Source organism: Neoarius graeffei, chromosome 10, assembly GCF_027579695.1.
Source record: "Neoarius graeffei isolate fNeoGra1 chromosome 10, fNeoGra1.pri, whole genome shotgun sequence".
NCBI lineage: Eukaryota > Metazoa > Chordata > Actinopteri > Siluriformes > Ariidae > Neoarius > Neoarius graeffei.
The window spans coordinates 89,402,999-89,422,090 of record NC_083578.1 but is presented as its reverse complement, the minus strand read 5'-3'; the positions used below and the strand labels follow the sequence as shown (position 1 = coordinate 89,422,090).

At 39.8% G+C, this 19,092-nt stretch overlaps 1 protein-coding gene across 1 annotated transcript in view; it reads right to left on the bottom strand.

Annotated features, from left to right (window-relative positions):
• The window catches only part of sh3gl1b (SH3-domain GRB2-like 1b), a 71,367-nt gene that overhangs the window by 6,893 nt on the left and 45,382 nt on the right, over window positions 1-19,092 (bottom strand). Inside the window, exons 3-8 of the mRNA XM_060932579.1 lie at window positions 15,191-15,263; window positions 14,874-15,017; window positions 9,974-10,107; window positions 9,458-9,616; window positions 7,694-7,797; window positions 6,859-6,992 (exon numbers count right to left, since the gene is read on the bottom strand). Of these exons, the coding sequence (XP_060788562.1) occupies window positions 6,859-6,992; window positions 7,694-7,797; window positions 9,458-9,616; window positions 9,974-10,107; window positions 14,874-15,017; window positions 15,191-15,263 (748 nt within the window). The remainder of the gene's footprint in view (window positions 1-6,858; window positions 6,993-7,693; window positions 7,798-9,457; window positions 9,617-9,973; window positions 10,108-14,873; window positions 15,018-15,190; window positions 15,264-19,092) is intronic.

The following is a 19,092-nucleotide window of genomic DNA, read 5'->3' as shown; positions in this document are numbered from 1 at the left end:
CTCATCAGTTTGTGAGGGAGGAGGGGAAAAAAAAAAAAAAAAGCAGTGCTTAAGATCAGAAACTAGGAATTAACTCTCCGAGCTGGTGGAATAAACACCATGTGTCGTGCTGTTACAGGAAAATAATCAACAACTGGTGTGATAAAGCAGAGTTCCTGTCATCGCCTTGAATTTGATTATTTTCCTTTAACAGTGCTTTATTTCTCTTGTTCCACTATTTTACTTTACTTTCTGTTTATAGTTACATGTAAATTTTTGGAATGTTGATTATATACCACCATAGTTACACTTTGGACTTCCTTTTAATTATATATGTTTTAATTTTATATATAAGGGCTGTAACGATATGCGTATCGAAATCGCGATATGCAGAGCCACTAGGGCTGCCACGATTAGTCGATTAGTCACGATTATGTCGACGAACAAAATCGTCGACAACTAATTTAGTAGTCGACGCGTCGTTTTTTTTTTCTTTACTTTGCTTTTCTTTCGAAACTGCCGCGTCTGCCTTTCTGTCACATACACACACACATACAGTCAATGTGCGCGCGCACACACACACACACGCGCAGTAGTGGTAATCGGCATCAGTCCTGACTTGAAATGATACCATAACAATAGCATGGCTTCCCGGCAACGAAGTTCCAAAGTGTGGGAGCAGTTTAAGAAAAGTGGTGAGAAAAGTGTGCAGTGCAACGTTTGCAAAGCTGAACTTGCCTTTCATGGTAGCACAACGGCTATGCATGAGCATCTGAAGAGAAAGCATATCATTGTGGATGGTTCTGATGAGGGTCCGTCATCTAGGTAAGCAAACCAGCTAGTTAGCTGCCAATATTAGGGTAAACGGTGAGCTTTCTTGCTACTTACTTATCGTTACGTTTCAGTGCTAAAAAAGCCCGGTCTTCTTCTCTGGACGGCTTTGTGACCAAGCCGACAAGGTGCACACCACACCAAGCCAATGTCCTGACCGAGTCAGTACTAAACATGCTGGTCACGGACATGAGACCAATGTCCATGGTGGACGATGAAGGATTTAGAGAGATGATAAAGCAGTTCAACCCGGAATATCACGACAACTACCTACCAGGCAGATCCCATTTCACCACATTGATGGAAAAGAAATACGATGCAACCTTTGAGAAGGTAAGTCTCTCTTTCTCTCAATTGGTTTTATTGGCATTGATGTATTAAAACGATATTGCCAAAGCAACAATAACACATAGTAAAATGAATAAATGATTTAATAAACAAGCAACATTCAAAGACAAATAAGAATTAAAAGATCACTCGCTCAGTCACACACACAAAATTACCGTATTTTTCGGACTATAAGTCGCACTTTTTTTTCATGGTTCGGCTAGCCATGCGACTTATGCTCCGGTGCGACGTATATATGTTTTTTTTTTTCACCGCGGAATAACTGGAGCTGATGCTGAGTCTGACGACAGCCACGCAGAAGAAGAGGAAACGGCGCTTCATCTGCCGCTGGAGGCAGAGTTGCTCAGAAGCGACACCGAGGATGAGGAATTCAATGGATTTGCTGATTTGGAGTGAAATCATCAGCTTGATAAACTTGATTGACCTGTGTTTTATTATTAATGATAGGCCTATAGTTATTTAAATAAGTTATGTAATGATTTTAGGCAGTGCTTAATTTGTGAAGTGGGAGGTCCCGGAACGCAGGAGGTGGGTGGGTCCGGCGACTCAAAAAAAAAAAAAAGGCGGGGGTTGGTTTACTATAACTTTACGCACACGCGCTTATTGTGTGTGTAAAAAAAAAATAATAATATCAGACATTATGATCTTAGAAAACGCTTTAGTGATGAACAGTTACAGACAGTAATATGTCGTGATATGTTATAAAATATTATTTTTATTAGGCTATATATTAAATTATATATTAAATTTATCTTCTAAAATAACAGACTACTCATATCACAACCGGTTTATTTCACCACTGGAGATCAGATCACACAAGACATGAGTTAAATGACTCTTTTTAAGGATTTAAGAAGGGGATTTAAAAGCGGTTGTTGTTTTTTTTTTCACTAGACGGTTGTCTTTGGAGATGATATACCTATAGCCTACTTGACCTCTGATTTAATGAAATAAAATTCGACAAAAATGAAGAATGACTCTCCTCGATGATGACTACAGCTTTAATAACACAGATGAAAGAGCCATGGGGTGATAATAAGCCCTACCAGTAAAAATATTCTAAAAGCAAACTGATTAATGCATCAGTAATAGGCTACTAATATTAGTTATAATAATAATATAGGCTATTAGTAATAACGATAGTGATAGTATTAAAGATAGTAGTAGATATTTAAAATAATCAGACTAGGCTACTTACAGGGCAAAGGGCGCGTTATCACTGCTCAGCTGTTCGTTTATTAAATAAACAATGCAGTCGCGCAGTAACCACGCGCCGCTTATCAGATACAATCACAGATTCTATGGATAGAATAACCCTTCAAAAAAGTGCGACTTATAGTCCGGTGCGACGTATATATGTTTTTTTCGTCTTCATAATGCATTTTTTGGCTGATGCGACTTAAACTCCGGAGCGACGTATAGTCCGGAAAATACGGTAATAATTTTACACATTTCATGATGAAATAATAAAGAGCTTGCTGACTGAGCAACCATTAAATTAATCTTGGTTAAAGCATGCAATGTAAAGTTTTTTTATTATTATTTATGTTGAATGTTTATTATTTAACCTATTTAACATGCATAACTGAACTATTAAACTGGTAAATTAATTTAAAACTTTATGCATAAACTGACCAATAATGTTAATAATGGAAAAACACAAGCACACACACACATCTCTATATATAGAGATAGATAGATATGTGCTTTGTGTTGTGTATATAATTTTCTTCTTATTGCTTACTATTCTTTCAAATTTCTCATGTCTTTAAGGTAAAGGAGACCCTCAGAGGTGTAAAAAGTTCCTTAACTCTTACTGCTGATGTGTGGACGAGTCGTGCGACAGAGTCTTACCTTGGTGTGTCTTGCCATTTCCTGAGTGAGGATTGGAAGATGAAGACCTTCAACCTTGCCACCATGCCTCTTGAGGAGAGGCATACTGGTGCAAATATAATGACATGGATGGAAGAGGTTCTGATGAAGTTTGACATCTTGCCCACCAAAATAAAAGCAGTAGTTCATGACAGTGGTTCCAATATGGTGGCAGCAATGCGACTGCTTGAAGAAAAACATGGATGGGCATCTATCCGCTGTGCTGGACACACACTCCAGCTCATAGTTAACACTGCTCTCAAAGAAACAACCATTAGCAGAGCACTAGGTGCTGCTAGGCAGCTAGTGGAGCACTTTAAGAGAAGCGAGCTGGCTAGTACAAAGCTAAAGACAAAACAGGAGCAAATGAATGTCAAGAAAAATGCGCTGATCCAGGATGTCAGTACAAGATGGAATAGTACATTCCACATGATAGAGAGACTCCTCGAACAGCGCTGGCCTCTCACTGCCACTCTCTCAGATCCTGAGGTAACTCCAAGGGGGAAACAATACTTCGACTTGAGGCCAGAGCAGTGGGAGCTTCTTGAGGAACTGAAGAAAGGGTTGGCACCTTTTGAGAGTGCTACTGTTTACCTAAGTGGAGAGCAGTACACAACCATTTCTGGTCTTCCACAGGTCGTCAAAGGGCTGACACGGGCTGTACACCAAAGCCAATTTGAGACAAGCTCAGGAAAATCTTTCCTTGCCAGTGCAGAAGAAGGGATAACACAGAGATGGGGGAGTATTTACAGTGTCTCAGGAGAGAAAGAAAATCCAGTTATGTTTGCAGCTGCCCTGGACCCCAGATATAAAAAGCTGAAGTTTTTGACTCCTGAAGATGGCATTAGAGTGCAGGGGACAGTTGAAGTGCTTGCTGTCAAAGAAGCCAAAAAGGCTGGGACACAGGATGCAAATGTGACGAGGGCCAGTGTTTCAGGTAGAACTGAAAGGAGTGCTATGGAAACCCTGCTTCAGTCTGACACAGACAGTCCAAGTGAGAATGAGGATGGAGAATCTGAGGAGGACCAAAAGATCCAGGTTGCAATAAATGAAGTTCGGCTGTACTTTGGAGAGACCACCACACTCTCTAAAATGGATGATCCTCTCAAATGGTGGAGTGAAAATGAGGGGCGTTTCCCCACACTGTCAAAGATCGCTAAAAATTTTCTTTGCATCCCTGCAACCTCTACCCCATCGGAGCGGATTTTCTCTGCAGCAGGGAACATCTGCTCTCAAAAGAGAGCAAGCCTTTCTCCAAGCCATGTAGAAATGCTAACCTTCCTGGCCATGAACAAGAGTCTTGTGGGATTGGGTTAAATAGTGTCAGAGTGTAGCAAAATACATTTGTGACTGAGCACAAAATGCACTTTTTTTTTTTTTGAGTGAGACCAAATTTTATTTTTGTGAATAATTCCTAGGTAACCGGAAGTATTTATTTTTGTGTTGTTTAGGCCAGTCTTTATTGTGCCTTGTCTTTATTTTACTCAGCTGTTTGCACTTCATGCTGCTCTATTTGTTGATACAAGCTTCACATCTCATTAAAGGGTTAATGAGCTATCATCTTAACTGTTTTTATTTTCACTTAGCACATACCTTAAACACTTCAAGCAGAAAGCTAATGATCTGAACAGCTGCATGCTGGTGCGATAAGATGTATGTTTTATAGTCAATTTACGTATGATCCGATTAGTCGACTAATCGAAAAAATAATCGGTGATTAGTCGACTATCAAAATAATCGTTTGTGGCAGCCCTAAGAGCCACGATCCGTATCGCGATACAAGGCAGAATCGCGGTACACCCTTTCAAACTTCTCCTCAGCCCAAAAACAGAGGCGCTTCCAAACTTCAATTTATGAATACTTTACTTTTTATTTAAATTACATTTTAAACTTACTTAAATTACTTTTATTTTTTTATATCTATTAGTAAGTCGTTTTTTCGCCGACCTGCGACAATCTTCTGCGAGTCACGCAACGTCCACACTTGCCACTGACAGAGCATTCATTTCTTTTAAGCGGTCGCCATTCTGGTTGCGACACGGGGAGCGAATCTGTAAACAAGCAGCTCATTGGCTGGCTAGGTGTGCCACAAGCCAATCACTTGACCGGAAAGGCATGCAGTGTTGCCAGATTGGGCAGGTTTAGGTGCTTTTTGGCTGGTTTTGAACATATTTTGGGGTGGAAAACGTTAGCAATATCTGGCAACACTGAAGGCATGTCTGCTTGGGCGGAAGCCTTCTGCGGCAGTTACATTTTGACACGCGAGCAATGTTTCACCATAAAAATTCCGTAATTTCCATCTGTTTTCCGCGATCACAGAAAATCATTGGCCCTATGAGAGTGAGACAGTGAGAGAGCCACCCCCCCCAAAAAAAAATCTTAACGGATTTACACGATTTGGAAAAATGACTTTTTCAGAACCGAAAAAACAGAGCTTCCGGCTCAACAGTATTATTTTGAGAAATAAAACAATCTTTGGATATACATTTGTTCATTTTTGCATACATATTACTCATTCTCTGCAGTGGTCTGAATTATTTGTTATTAAATAGTTAATGTAAGTAAGTAAATGTTAAGTCAAATTTACTACTTTAAAAAAAACATTTAAAAAAATCGTGGGCGTATCGAATCGTGGGTCAAAAATCGCGATACGAATCGAATCGTGAGTTGGTGTATCGTTACAGCCCTTTATATATATATATATATATATATATATATATATATATATATATATATATATATATATTTATTTATTTTGCTTTTATTTCTGAGAAGTGTTAAAACTCGTCTTGCTTATGGAAATGATGCACGAAAACACCTCCTCACTCAGTCCTTCACTTGTGGAACATTTGGAACGATATAATCCTGATAATCCGGGGGGGCACAGAACTGAGGGAGGGGATAATAGTCCAAGGGGAAAAAAAAAAAAAAAAAATCTGAGTTTAAAGACAAATTTATGAGGCGGAAAAAAAATCCTTGGATAGTCACAGAGATCAAAAAAAGTCATGATTTTTAAAGAAAGAAAATTCTGACATTAGTCACAAATTTATGGTTTAAAAAAAAAAAAAAAGGTCAAGGAACATTTTTTTTTTTTTTTTGGCCATGGCTGAGCTGAGAGTTACAGCAGTCAGTCTTTCCTCCTTGATCACACAATATAAAAGAATAAAGCACCAAGAGATTTAACTATATTTCCCAGAATGCACTGCAGCCGGGACACATATGATTGCTGCACTTCCTGGATGCAACAGGAAATGAACGTATAAACCGCACAGCTTTGTTGATCCTTTTTTTGGTCTTGACTGTTTATACATGTATAATTCTTGAGCAGGAGCAGTTTCCTGTTGTGTTCAGTGTGTAGATTCTTCTCATCGGCTCAAATCTCTTCTGTTGAAACGAGTGAGCTGAGAGTTATAGGAAAAGCAGTCCTTCCTCATCGACTGCACGATAAAAGAATAAAAGCACTGAGAGAATTTCAACTACACTTCCCAGAATGCACCGCAGACAGGAAGTGAGAGTTTATCCTCAGGTCCCCCCCCAAAAACACACATTTATGACTATTTTGGAGAATTTCTTTTTCTTTATCCCCCTTGTAAAAAGTTTTGAGTTTGATCTCAAAATCTCATCCTCCCCCAGCTATCAGAAGAAAATAAATAAACCTACAATGGCCCTTATACACCATCGTAAGTCTTCATTATACAATAATTATTACAATTTTACTTTTGCATTCTTCACTCCTCCACTAACCAATGACAGAAGTCCCTGAGTGCTCGGAGTCGTACCTGTAGTGGCAGGTGGAGGAATGACATCATATCATGTCACATGACTTACTTGTGGTCCGGATGGGTGGAGCAGAAACGGGCGTGAAGCCTCCGTTCGACTGCTCGTTGGTTTCTCCGAAGTCGAAGACTGGTTTGGGTTTGGGGATGTACTCTTTGCGGGGACGAGATTGGGCCTCGTGAATCCTACACACACACACACACACACGATAGACGATATATTACTAAATTTTTTTTTTTTTTAAATCTAAATTGTAGAAAAGCTGTCACAGTATAAAGAATAGGTTCACTCATGCTAACTTTAGCCTGTCGACTTCCTGTCTCAGTTTACGCTCTTACTTTGGATTGGAAGACTCAAATGGCTGAAGATAGATTACAACACTGCTATTTAGGGGTCAGGAGTTTAAACACAAATTTTTACATGTCGACTATTCATTAAAACGCAATAGTATTTTTAAGAATCGATACAATAATCACAAAACATATCACGATACTCGAGTGTACTGATATTTTCTTACACCACTATTGAGCACGTCATTACGCCTCATTACACAAATCTTTCTGGAGTGAACTTTATATTGAGAATTTTCTCTAAATAAGTGTCTGCTTTGCCATTTTCTCACTCTGTATACTTGATCAACTGTAATCAATTTTCTCACCTCTTTACCTCCATCAGTCCATCTCTACCTAGCCATCCATCCATCTTTCCATCTATAGTTTTTTTAAATAAATCTTCACTCTTGCTGTCGATCCCTTTCTATTAATCCACCAGTTACCTGCATGTGCACCTTCATCTTTCTATTTCTCTGCAAATCTGTGCACAAGCAAGCAAAGAAATGTGATGAATTTAATTCTACTCCGTGCTGCATTAGCATGCGCGCACACACCTGTCTTTCAGTTTGTCAGAGAGCTCTTCAAGAATCAGTACAGCTTGTTTGTGATACTGTAGCTGAGCCTCCACCAGCGATGACAGCTGGCTCACCTGCTCTATCTGCAGAGAGAAAACACACACACACACCTTATAAATACTCGTCATTCGCTTGATGTCTCTCTCTCTCTCTCACACACACACGCCTTCTCCACTATCAAAAGTTTGAGCTAATATATAACGGTGTATAACACAGACACTTCATTCAAACCTTAACATTCAGAAATCTGCCATCAATAACACCAAGAACCCTCGGCTATTTATTTCATTCTTTATAAACAAATCAACACAAATAAGTCAGTGTTTTGTTGATCCAGTAGGGGGCAGCGTGAGCACTGAGCTCACTCTCTCTCTCTCTCGGGACAAAACCCAGAAACAAACAAGTCCAGGATCTTCTTACAGACTGTGACAAAGATCTGCTGCAACTTTAGAAAAGTGGGCTGTGACTAAACCCCTGTAATGACACACAGCAGGCTGGAAAACCCAACCTGAGACCTGACTGTAAAAAAAAAAAGACAAAACAAAAAACCTCAGAACAAAGTCTAGAGTTCAGCGTCAAACTCCAAGCAGTATGAAGCAAAGCAAACAAAACCCTGAACTGCATTACACTACGTTCAAACTGCACCCTGATTTTTTTGCCCATATGCGACCTGTATCCGATTTGTTATTGACAATCTGAACGACATGGATCCGATTTTTTCACATGCGACCCAGGCCGCTTGGATATGTGGTCCTAATTCCGATGCATATCCGTTATTTTCACATGCGACTGCAGTCTGACCGGACAGGTCGCATTCATGCGGCCTACACGTCATCGACAAGAGACAAACGTCACTATTCTGCGTTGGCTAATCCCGCCTCTTTGGTGGAAAACAACATTTGTACAGTTTTCAGAATTTAAATAGACTTTTATAGAATTGATCAAGCTAATGGTGGATTTGGTAGGGACCTGGATGTTGATCTGTTAGCCTGATTAAATAAAACAGTTTCTATAACTGATTTATAACTTAAACCATCCTGTATTACAAGATAAGATTGTTCTGGAAATTTCCAGTAATTTGACACCTTCGGTCTCATTAGTCTGCTGCCCACATTAATCAGATTATTGTGTGAGTTCCGCCGCCGCCACAAAAACCACATCGCCAGGTCTCGCCTCATCTCCATGCTTTACTTGCAAACATGAGTGCGCTTTTTTTTTGGTTTATGTATTACGTAGATGTGCTTATTACGTGTCAATTTGCGCATGCGGGACACTTTTGGGCCGTTTTCCGTTCATATTGGAGATCGCATACAAGTCTCATATAATTGGTAATGTGAACGGCCTAACAAAAAAATCGGATTTCACAGCAAATCGGATATGGGTCGTTTCAGGTTGCAGTCTGAACGTCGTGTTATTGTATTCTGTCACTCTGGACTGTGATTGGTCAGAAGGTGCTGATTAGTTTTCTACAAGACATCAGTGCAGTTTTATATTAACTCCTTCGTTCTAATACTGCATGTTATCGCTCTTTTACAGAAGGAGTCTCTTATGGTGAGAGATAAAGACATGCTGTTATAGAAAAATAAATCAACTTCAGGACGGTAACAGGGACTCTGGTGGGCTTTTTTTTCTCCTCTTAAGCAGCATGTTGGTTTGACAGAATAAACAGAAGTGAAACACTGAGGAGACTGTAGTAAAGCGCAGATGTAGTGATGCTGAAGTGTATGGCGTTGTTTCGCTTACGTCAGTCTCCAGCAGGTTGTACATGCTGATCTCGGCCACCTCTTTGGACTCGTGGAATTTCTCCAGCGCCTGCTTCACCTCCTCGTCCGGGATTTTGCCGAGGCGCTTTTTCTTGTAATCATAATCCAGACGACGACCTTCCAGCTTCTTCAGATGATGCTACAGGGGGGGATTTCACACACGCGTACAAAATACTCAGGTTTTAGTGAGCTTTTAAAGATAGTTAATTGTTTTCAAATCTCACCCTTTTACTTTAAAAACAGGGGGAAAAACTTCCAGAGTCTGTGTGCCAATCCCCGCCCACTTTCCTCTGCTCAACCAGTGTTTCGTGGCCTTGATTTGCATACTGAAACCTGATTTGCGGTCGATTTTTCATTACATTAAATTAGCGCTTCACTTCCTGTTGCCCCCCCCTCCCTAAAAGGATACCGAAACCACTGCAGTGAATCTTCAACCCCGCCCCCTTTTTTCTTCTTGAAAAGACTCGAGTTTTGTTGTGTCGGAAGCTCAGGTCACCTGTATCTCTCTCAGGTCCTTGTCACACAGGCCTTGTAGAGGGTCGATGAAGTTCTGTTTGACGTCGATATCCAGCGAGTCCTTCACCTCGGCGAGTCTCTTCATGCTCTCGCCGGCGTCGATCAGCGCAGCTCCTAGAGCGAGAAAACGCCGTGTCGGTTACATCATCATCACGGTGTACAGTCGAAAGCTGAGTACTTTCTCATCACAGCGTTTCATAAAAGTACTTTATTCCTCTTATACCACAGCAATTTTCCAACATTTGAGATGTTTATTAACGAAAGATGTTTAAATGTTGAACATCCGTGAAACAAGTTACTTCCTGTTTCCATTTACGTTATAGCAGCTACAAACGGTCCTTCCTTCCCTAGCTGCTTTTTGTTACCGAGAAACCACAAAAGTGTAAATAAACCCCTCTGAAGATGTCAGAAAACTGACTTACCTTCGTTTACCCCGAGACGCCTTCCATAAACGCTAAATTAGAACATCCTCACCCTGTGAATGAGCTGTTCCTATAAACACGAGAACGTTTTATAGTATGAGCACGTTAATATAAACCTGTGATTCTTGGCTGAGCTGCTGTTCCAGGAAATTAATCACACCTCCTGGCCAATCAGAATTGAGAATTCAACAGCAGTATAAAATTAATTTCAGTAAAATATAAACTGATTAATTTAGACTCATTAGTTCTGGCCTTGACTCAGGATCTAATAAACAAACAATCATAACTTAAGATATTCCTAAATAATTTATTTAATTCTGTCCGGATACAAATATGTCAGCATCGCTATGGAAACAAAGTGGGAGAACACAACAATCCTACCCTATTAAACTGCCCACTTGGGTCTATATTTAACTTGGAGGAAATTGTATTTTTGCCATGAAAGCAGAGTCACTCTGCAACACAGAGCAGCCCGTTTCACGCATCAGTTGCGAGTCAGAGAGATCCATTAACTTTACATTCAATGTCGGTGGAATAAAATTGAGCCGAGTGGGTTTTTGAGACTCGGAGTTCATTCTTGGTTTTATTTTTAATTCTGCTCAGATGTTAAATATAACAACACATGCACCGTGTAATTTCTGATGCTCCTGAAGCAACAATCTTCAGCAGGATAAACCATAATAGCTCGAGTTTTCAACTCGAGCAGTAGACGTGACCTGAGTAACAAAGAGGTCAGGACGAGCTGCACAGTAAAAGCTTTTTCTGACCACAATTCTCAAAAACGTAGCTCGTGAAACTCACCAAATGCTTTTCTTTTTGGAGCTACAGTGAAATCAGATCAGCTTTAGATCAGATCGAATTGAATCAAACGTATTGGCTGTAAACGTTGCCATGTTTCATGAAAAAGGGGGGAAAAAAAAATAGTAGAAAAGCTTCTAAACCCTCAGCGATGCTCTGGGCCTGTTTTTAAACAGTAAGGTCATGAAGTATCAGGATATTTCTGGTTGCATCAGTCAGAAGGTTAATTCTATTTCCATGATGGGTGCCAATAATTTTGAAAGCAACCGCATATGAAGATGCAGACGTCCAGAAATGCTCCATACATGTTAGGTCATGTTTATGCACATGCTATAATCCTGGACTGTGATGATTGGTCAGAAGGTGTTGAATCTTCTTCTGATATGTTACTGTTTCTATAGTAACGGCTCATTCACAGGGATCACTGCTGTGGTGAAATTTTTGAAAAGGAGGGTTTTATGTAAATTTATGGAAGGAGTCTCGAGTGTAAAATGTGCAACAAGATGTGTGTTTTTTTTTTTTTGTCTTAACTTGGAAGAGTGAAGGAATGACCGTTTATTGCTGCTATAAAGTTCATGAGACCAGGAACTAACTCTTTTGTGCTTGCAGCGGTCTCAAAAGTAGCCGGTCACTGGCGGCAAATCGCCGGCTGTGGCTTGTTATGCCGCCGGCTATTGTCAGTCGAGTCACAAAATTTAATATTAAATATTTCTGACGGCAAAAAAAAAAGTTGTGAACGTAAATTACATCCACTATGTCATGTATGTCCGTTGCCACGTCAACTGTGTTTACATCCTCGACACGAGTGCAGCCATTACTGCCGCCTGTGTTGCCAGATTGCGCGTTTTCCCGCCCAATTTGGGCGGTTTTAAGTGCATTTTGGCGGGTTTTGAACATATTTTGGGCTGTAAAACGTCAGCAGTATCTGGCAACATATATATATATATTTTTTTTGCTTAATACAAGAAATTAATGGATGCCAACGTTTTTGCCAAAATGGTATTTTATTTTCCATTGTTTAGGCAGCTTCAGCATCATACTGTGAGATTCTGTTCAAATTGTTTTTTTCTTCTATGAAGCCTGAGCCATTTATTTTATTAGTTTATAATTATTGTTTAATTTAGTCTTCAGGAGAGACTGCCTGCACACAGTACTAGTATTAATAGTTTTTTTTCTTACATGAAAGCTGAGGCATTTATATTATATTTTAAGGTAACTTCATGTTGTGCTGTGAGGTTCTCTGCACTTTAACTTTTGAACCAACAGGTGCATTTGGACAAGTAAAGCCTATTTTTCTGCATTTTTGTAGTCCTGGTAATCTTTTATATTGGTAAAGTTGTTTATAGGACCATTTCTCAGTGTCTGTTTTTTTAATCAATAGTTTTTCAGTAATAACTTAATATTTAACATATCACTCAATTTTAAACAACCCCCGCGCCTCCCCCATAGTCTCCAAAATTTCTGTGGGAAACACTGGCGTGCGTAACAACGCTAATCAAGCTTAAGCTAGACGACCCGCTTCAAATACCCGTCCCGGGTAAATGTTATCCCAATTTTAGATGGCCTGTTCCAAACCATCGCGCCCCATGAAAAATTCGTACTTGCATATCTCTCTCTCATATATATATTTTTTAAACAAAGGTCTTAAATTTACTCATACTATTCTACAATGTGAAAACGTGGGTTTTGCGTAACATCAGTGAATTTCTTGGAGTATGCGCAAAAAGAGGAACAATATTGGTACATTTTCATGCCAGCGCAATCGTTGGAGTCCGTGGTGGAGAGGAGACTCCGCGAATCGCAGCATGGGGAAGTGTCGTTTTAATCAGCAGTGGCTTTCGGATGAAAGATATTGTGATTGGGTGAGGGAGGTTCCTGGAAGTGACGTTGAAGCAAGATGCTGTGTTCGTCGAAAGACTTTCAAGTTGTCCACTATAGGTCATTCCGCTGGCAGACATTTTACCATTTTGCACCCTGCTGTAAATTATTTGTACCCTGCTATTCTCCCAAACTTTGAAGCCCCTGTGCTTGTTCTGCAACATTAAATGGATAATAAAAAAAAAAAACTCCAACATGTAATTCTTTAACAAATACTGCTATAATCAAGAAACCGCTGTAGTACAAAAGGAATAAAACACTTGATGTGCAGCGAGAGTAAATTCACCCCGTCACTGAATGCACGTCCTGTCGTCTTTTATTCCGTACTTGTTGCTCAAACGGGCAACGAGACCCTCAATATGTTCAGATTACCCTGGAAACTCCAGCATTCAACACTGCAATCTTGGAAATGTAACGCTGTAAAGAATCATTTATTTCATTTGGAAAGTGATGATGGACAGGGTTTCCCCAGGTTTGACCACCATAAATTTAAGACCTTTTTAAGACCACTTAAATGAGAATTAAGACCTACATCGCACCCATTATGCGGTCGTAGAACACCAGATCAAATTCCCAATAATGACAAATGTTTCAAGTAAAAATACTTTTATTATAAAAAAAGTTATATACTTAAGTCATTATGTGCATTGCTTGTCAAATCTTCACATTCAAGACAAGCAAGACCGAATTTTGTTCTGTAAGACGTTTTGTTTTTTCCACAGGAGAATGTTGTAGCGACTTCTGAGTCTGGGAACACAGCCTTAAAGAGTTCGCTTATGCCCTCGTTTGAGCTGTACGAGTGGTGTTCCATAATTGTTTTTAAAATCCAGAGCACCTCTGCCCGAAGTGTCGGGGTTCCACCGACACCCATCATGCCACTGCTCGGCCCTTGTGTTGTTGCTAGCCTTGCCGATGATGTCTGGCTTGGCTGATGCTGCTGACGTTCGACAGTGGTGCTAGTGCCAACTCCAGGTGCATTCGGAGATTGAACCGTGCAGAACTGAGTGATGGGCTGGTGGCGGTGGAGGGCAGATGCAATGTGCTTTGAGCTCTTCATGTGAGACACTAAAGTGAAATGACCTATAGTGGACAACTTGAAAGTCTTTCGACGAACACAGCATCTTGCTTCAACATCACTTCCAGGAACCTCCCTCACCCAATCACGATGTCTTTCATCTGAAAGCCACTGCTGATTAAAACGACACTTCCCCATGCTGCGATTCGCGGAGTCTCCTCTCCACCACGGACTCCAACGATTGCGCTGGCACGAAAATGTACCAATATTGTTTCTCTTTTTGCGCATACTCCAAGAAATTCACTGATGTTACGCAAAACCCACATTTTCACATTGTACAATAGTATGAGTAAATTTAAGACCTTTGTTTAAAAAATTAAGACTTGAGCAAAGCAATTTAAGACTTTTTAAGGCCTTAAATTTGGAACATTAAATTTAAGACTTTAAGACTTTTAAGACCCCGCAGCTACCATGGATGGAATCTAGTCACGAAATCTGTTTCAGAAAAGCGGTGTCTGTCTATTTATGAGTGTCTCTCGGAATATCCAAGAACACAAACTTCCAAACGCACAAGATAAACGATAAAAGTATGTGTAAACAAAATCACAATAATATTGACGAGTAATGACAATTCTCAGCTCAAAAATGCTTTTCAGATGTCTCATTAACAAAACTGTTGTATATTTTTAAAGATTTGGATTAACTGTTCAGTACAGACGGCTGTTAGGATTGTGTAGTGTAGTGTGTGCGCGCGCGTGTGCACTCACCGAAGTTGGTGTCCTCTCCGAGGTCACGGCCGTATTTGGCCATGCACTCTCCCAGCAGTCCCTCTGCCTGCGGGTATCCAGGGCTCTTCACCTGCCCACGGATCTTGGACATGGTGTTCAGCATGGAGAGCTTGGCACGGGACGCTGACACACACACACACACGTTGAAACTGATTATAAAGAAACCTTTTGGCTCTTTCAATATTAAAAACTCAATAATGAAACGCTATATTTAATATTCAGCCCTGCCCAGGCTCAGTGAAACCTACGAGTAAATATAATTCATGTGTTCCACCTCAACACGCAGCTGTTCTTACCCGGGTTGGGCTGCAGGTACTCTGAGGTTTTGGAGATGACCTCCACCACGGCTTTACTAGTCACATCCACTTTCTAGAAAAAAAAGAGAACCGAGAGTCACTACACAGAGTAACACACTCTCACTCGTACTACAATTCTCCTTTCTCTTTGAAACTTGGGATTGCTTTTATATTTGGCCAAAGAGTCACCATTTGAATTCAAACAGGCAAATACATCAGAGCCTTTAAAGAGGAACTGAAGGCAAATTTATCATCAGAATTCTATTTCTCATTTTATTAAATATCGGAATGCATGTTTGATCGCTATTTTCTCGCTGCTATAGCAAGTTATGAGTGTTTGAAATATGCTCTGTAATATATCAGTCCATATGTCAAAGCGATGGCTGTAAACGAGATTCGTTGAGACCTGTGCGAGACATCGTAGGACGGAAGCAAAACGTACAGCGGAAATCAAAGTGACCGACATCTGCCAACGTTCCGTGTCTGAAATCACTCACTCATTCACTATTCCCTATATAGGGAATTATAATAGTGAGCTCCATCGTGCTGGTATTTACGTCATTACTGTCGCACAATTAAAACGTGCCAGATCAGTCAGCTGGTGGGTTTCAAAATAATAAAACACGTGCATGTGTTTTTGTGATAAATCTGTATTATACTGAGCGTATTTCCAACATTAATCAATACAAAGTACCTGCAGGGTTTCCCATACATAGACCATTGTGTTGCGCAGCACCACACAATGGATTCCTAGCGCCACACAATCAGACTCGCGATTTTGAAGAAAAAAAAAATTCCATTGCGTATCGTTCCGTTCATTCATAGTGTTCTTTCTTCTCGTTCACGCGCGCACACAGAGAGAGACGGAGAGGCGTGTCCACAGGCCTGCCGTTGCACATATACCCGGACTGCAAGTAGGCCTGTTAGGCTAATTAAAAATAACGCAGCCTTCCCGATTCGCCTTCCGACCCCTTATTTTAAAAGGTAGCCTACGTCGTGCTCGTGATGAGCTTTATCATAGCCTTCTTGGCTTACAGGAAACGGACATCCCCGAGTCAGGCTATAAACCAATTTTGATGCATACAGTAGCAGCTTGACACGAGGAACTGGCCTTATTGCATTATCCCGTTTATCCCGCTTCAGCAATGACTTCCCTTACGATAGGGCACTGGAGTTTTTTTTTCAGGAAGCCACGCAGAATTAAATGTTCTGATAGGGTATGCAGGCTTTGCACCAATTAGGGTAATGCTTTTCATTATTGTTAGTTGCCTTGGTGTTACCTTAAGTAGTTTCTTACTTCTAATTGATATTTTGTTTTATTATTTTGTTGTTACATTATACTATTTATTTCATTTTAGCATTGGTTGAGGCAAGTGTTGAGTTCAATATTTAAAATAAACCCCTCCAGCTTGTTTTTTGCAATTTATTCCTTGAATGTCAACTAAAGAATGATTGAAAGATTGCCACCAAAAAGGCAAAAAACTAAAAGGTCAAAACCAGAGATGCACCGATTGACCGGCTGCCGATCGGAATCGGCCGATTTTCACGTGATCGGCCATGACCGGCGACCGACTGGTCAAAATTAAAATATGCCGATTTTCTGCCGATCAAAACTTGTGTAATCACAGAGATGAAAATGGAAATACTCGTAATTCGCAACTAAAAAGACTGCAGCTCCACTGGCAGCTTGAACATGCTTTCTAGTGCGATTGTGTTGCGCTTGCGCAGAACAGTGTCAGTCCTGCACGCCTAACAAGCTCCGGCACGCGTGCCGTTAACAAAAAAAAAAAAAAATCACTATATTTGGATATCCAAATATAGTGAATTTTTTTTTTGTGCCAGATATTGGATGTGAAAAGAAGAAAAACATTTGTGGTTGTGTGAATTTCCCATTACAGGAATTAATACGTTAGCCTATTACCAAACATCTAGTTAGATTTGTACAAAGAGAGGGAGAAAAAAAATGTCTTTGTTTTACAACCTTGGTTACACTTGATTCCATTGGAAATTACTCTACAAATACACATTTGACAAAGATGATAGAATGGCTACGGTATAAGTATGACTGGAAATTATTTTTGTATTTTGATACTGAATGAAGAAATGGATTGTTCTATAAGAGCAACTCCAGCGTTATGGACGTGACACTTGAACTCAAAATGGCAACAAATGACCCAGTGCATGTTTTATTGTCTCCCAGTATTTAAACAGGTGTTGCATATTTTAAGGCTGTACCATACTGGAGAAGTGATAGAACAAGAACAATTCCCATAGTACATCTAGGGCATGCCAGAAAACGCCAATAAAAGATGCGTTATGGATGTGACAGAAAAAGTATCACTTTTCTTGGGTGACTGTACATTTTTATCAAACTCTGTGAAATTGTAAACCTAATGTCGAAATGGAGATATCAATTTGACAGAGGGGTCCAAGGTGAATATTTAAAAAAATCTTTGTTTAAAATAATTTTGTATTTCATGCAGAGTTTCGGAAGGAAAAGTCAGCGTTATGGATGTGACGAAATTCCGTTACGGATGTGACGCGTCTGAAATAGACATGGCGTATGTTTAGAAAATGAGCAATTTAACCACCATAACCCTTTGAAAAACTCTCTAAATATCGGCTAAAACTATCAAAGTTCTTAAATAATATTTAGGATGGCTATTGTTTTTGCTGTTTTGTGGATTTTAGCATACATTTCTGTGGCTTGTGGCAATAATATAGAATTGTACATGATCAAAGTTGATTTTAGCTTGGGTTTTACATTATAAGAAAAAGACTGACAGTGACATATTAGGTTGGTTACAAATTGGTTCAACTTATTCACATCTGTAAAATACAGGCCTAGGTGATATCTCTGGGAGTGGTTTTGATGTATTACATGTTGCTTTATTTTTGCATGGTGAGGTTGACATTTACATGGAATTGCCCATAAGGCATAAGTTTTCAGATCTAAATAGGCTTATGAAAGTGTGTTCCATAGCAGTAGGCAAATAATATATGAGGGGGAAGTTGTTTTTGTGCCAGATATTGGATGGGAAAAGAAAAAGTGTGTGTGAGTTTCCTATTTCAGGAATTAATATGTTAATACCAAACATGAAGAAAGATTTTACAATGTCTTTTTGTTTGTTTTCAACCTTTGAGGTGTTGAAAATTTATTACTGAAAATCTGGCAGAATGTTCTATTAAAGAAAAGATAAAAAGAAAAAAAATAGTCTGTGTGTGCTGTGAAGTGGTTTGAAAAAATGAAATTGGAATCGGCCAAAATCGGTATCGGCAGGTCACACTCCATGGAAAATCGGAATCGGCCCAAAAAATTGCCATCGGTGCATCTCAAGTAAAAACTAAACTTTAACTTCAATTTTGGTGAGTAATTTGCATAAATTTAAATGACAGGTTTTCCACCAACATCAAGCCCAGCAAACTAATGGCCTGCCCTGTAATGTAAAGTTGGGTCGAGGAATGAAACCAGGCAGGGTTCTGGTAAAAATTGTTTTAGCTATCTTCTCTTAAAGAACTTAAAAGAATTTAGATTGAACTGAATAATCTCAAATGCTTCTTGTAGCTTTAAAATAGTCCCAGCAGGTGACTCTGAAGAAAAATACTGTGTGTTTGAACATCGCCCGCTGTAAACACTTTGCATACACCCCAATGACCGACTCCACCGACCGCCACGACACCACCGCGCACGATTCCCTCATCGGCACAGTGGAGCACCACAAATTGCTACCTGGTCTGTGGGAAACACTGACCTGCAGCTTTCAGTTCTTTTTAAATCAAGGCTGAATACTTTCTTCTTTGCTGCTGTCTTTTATTAAATCAAATTTGAGACTTTTAATTTGATTTCTTTCAGCACGGACAGCACTACAAAATGGCATCTCCACTATACAGTGCCCTATATA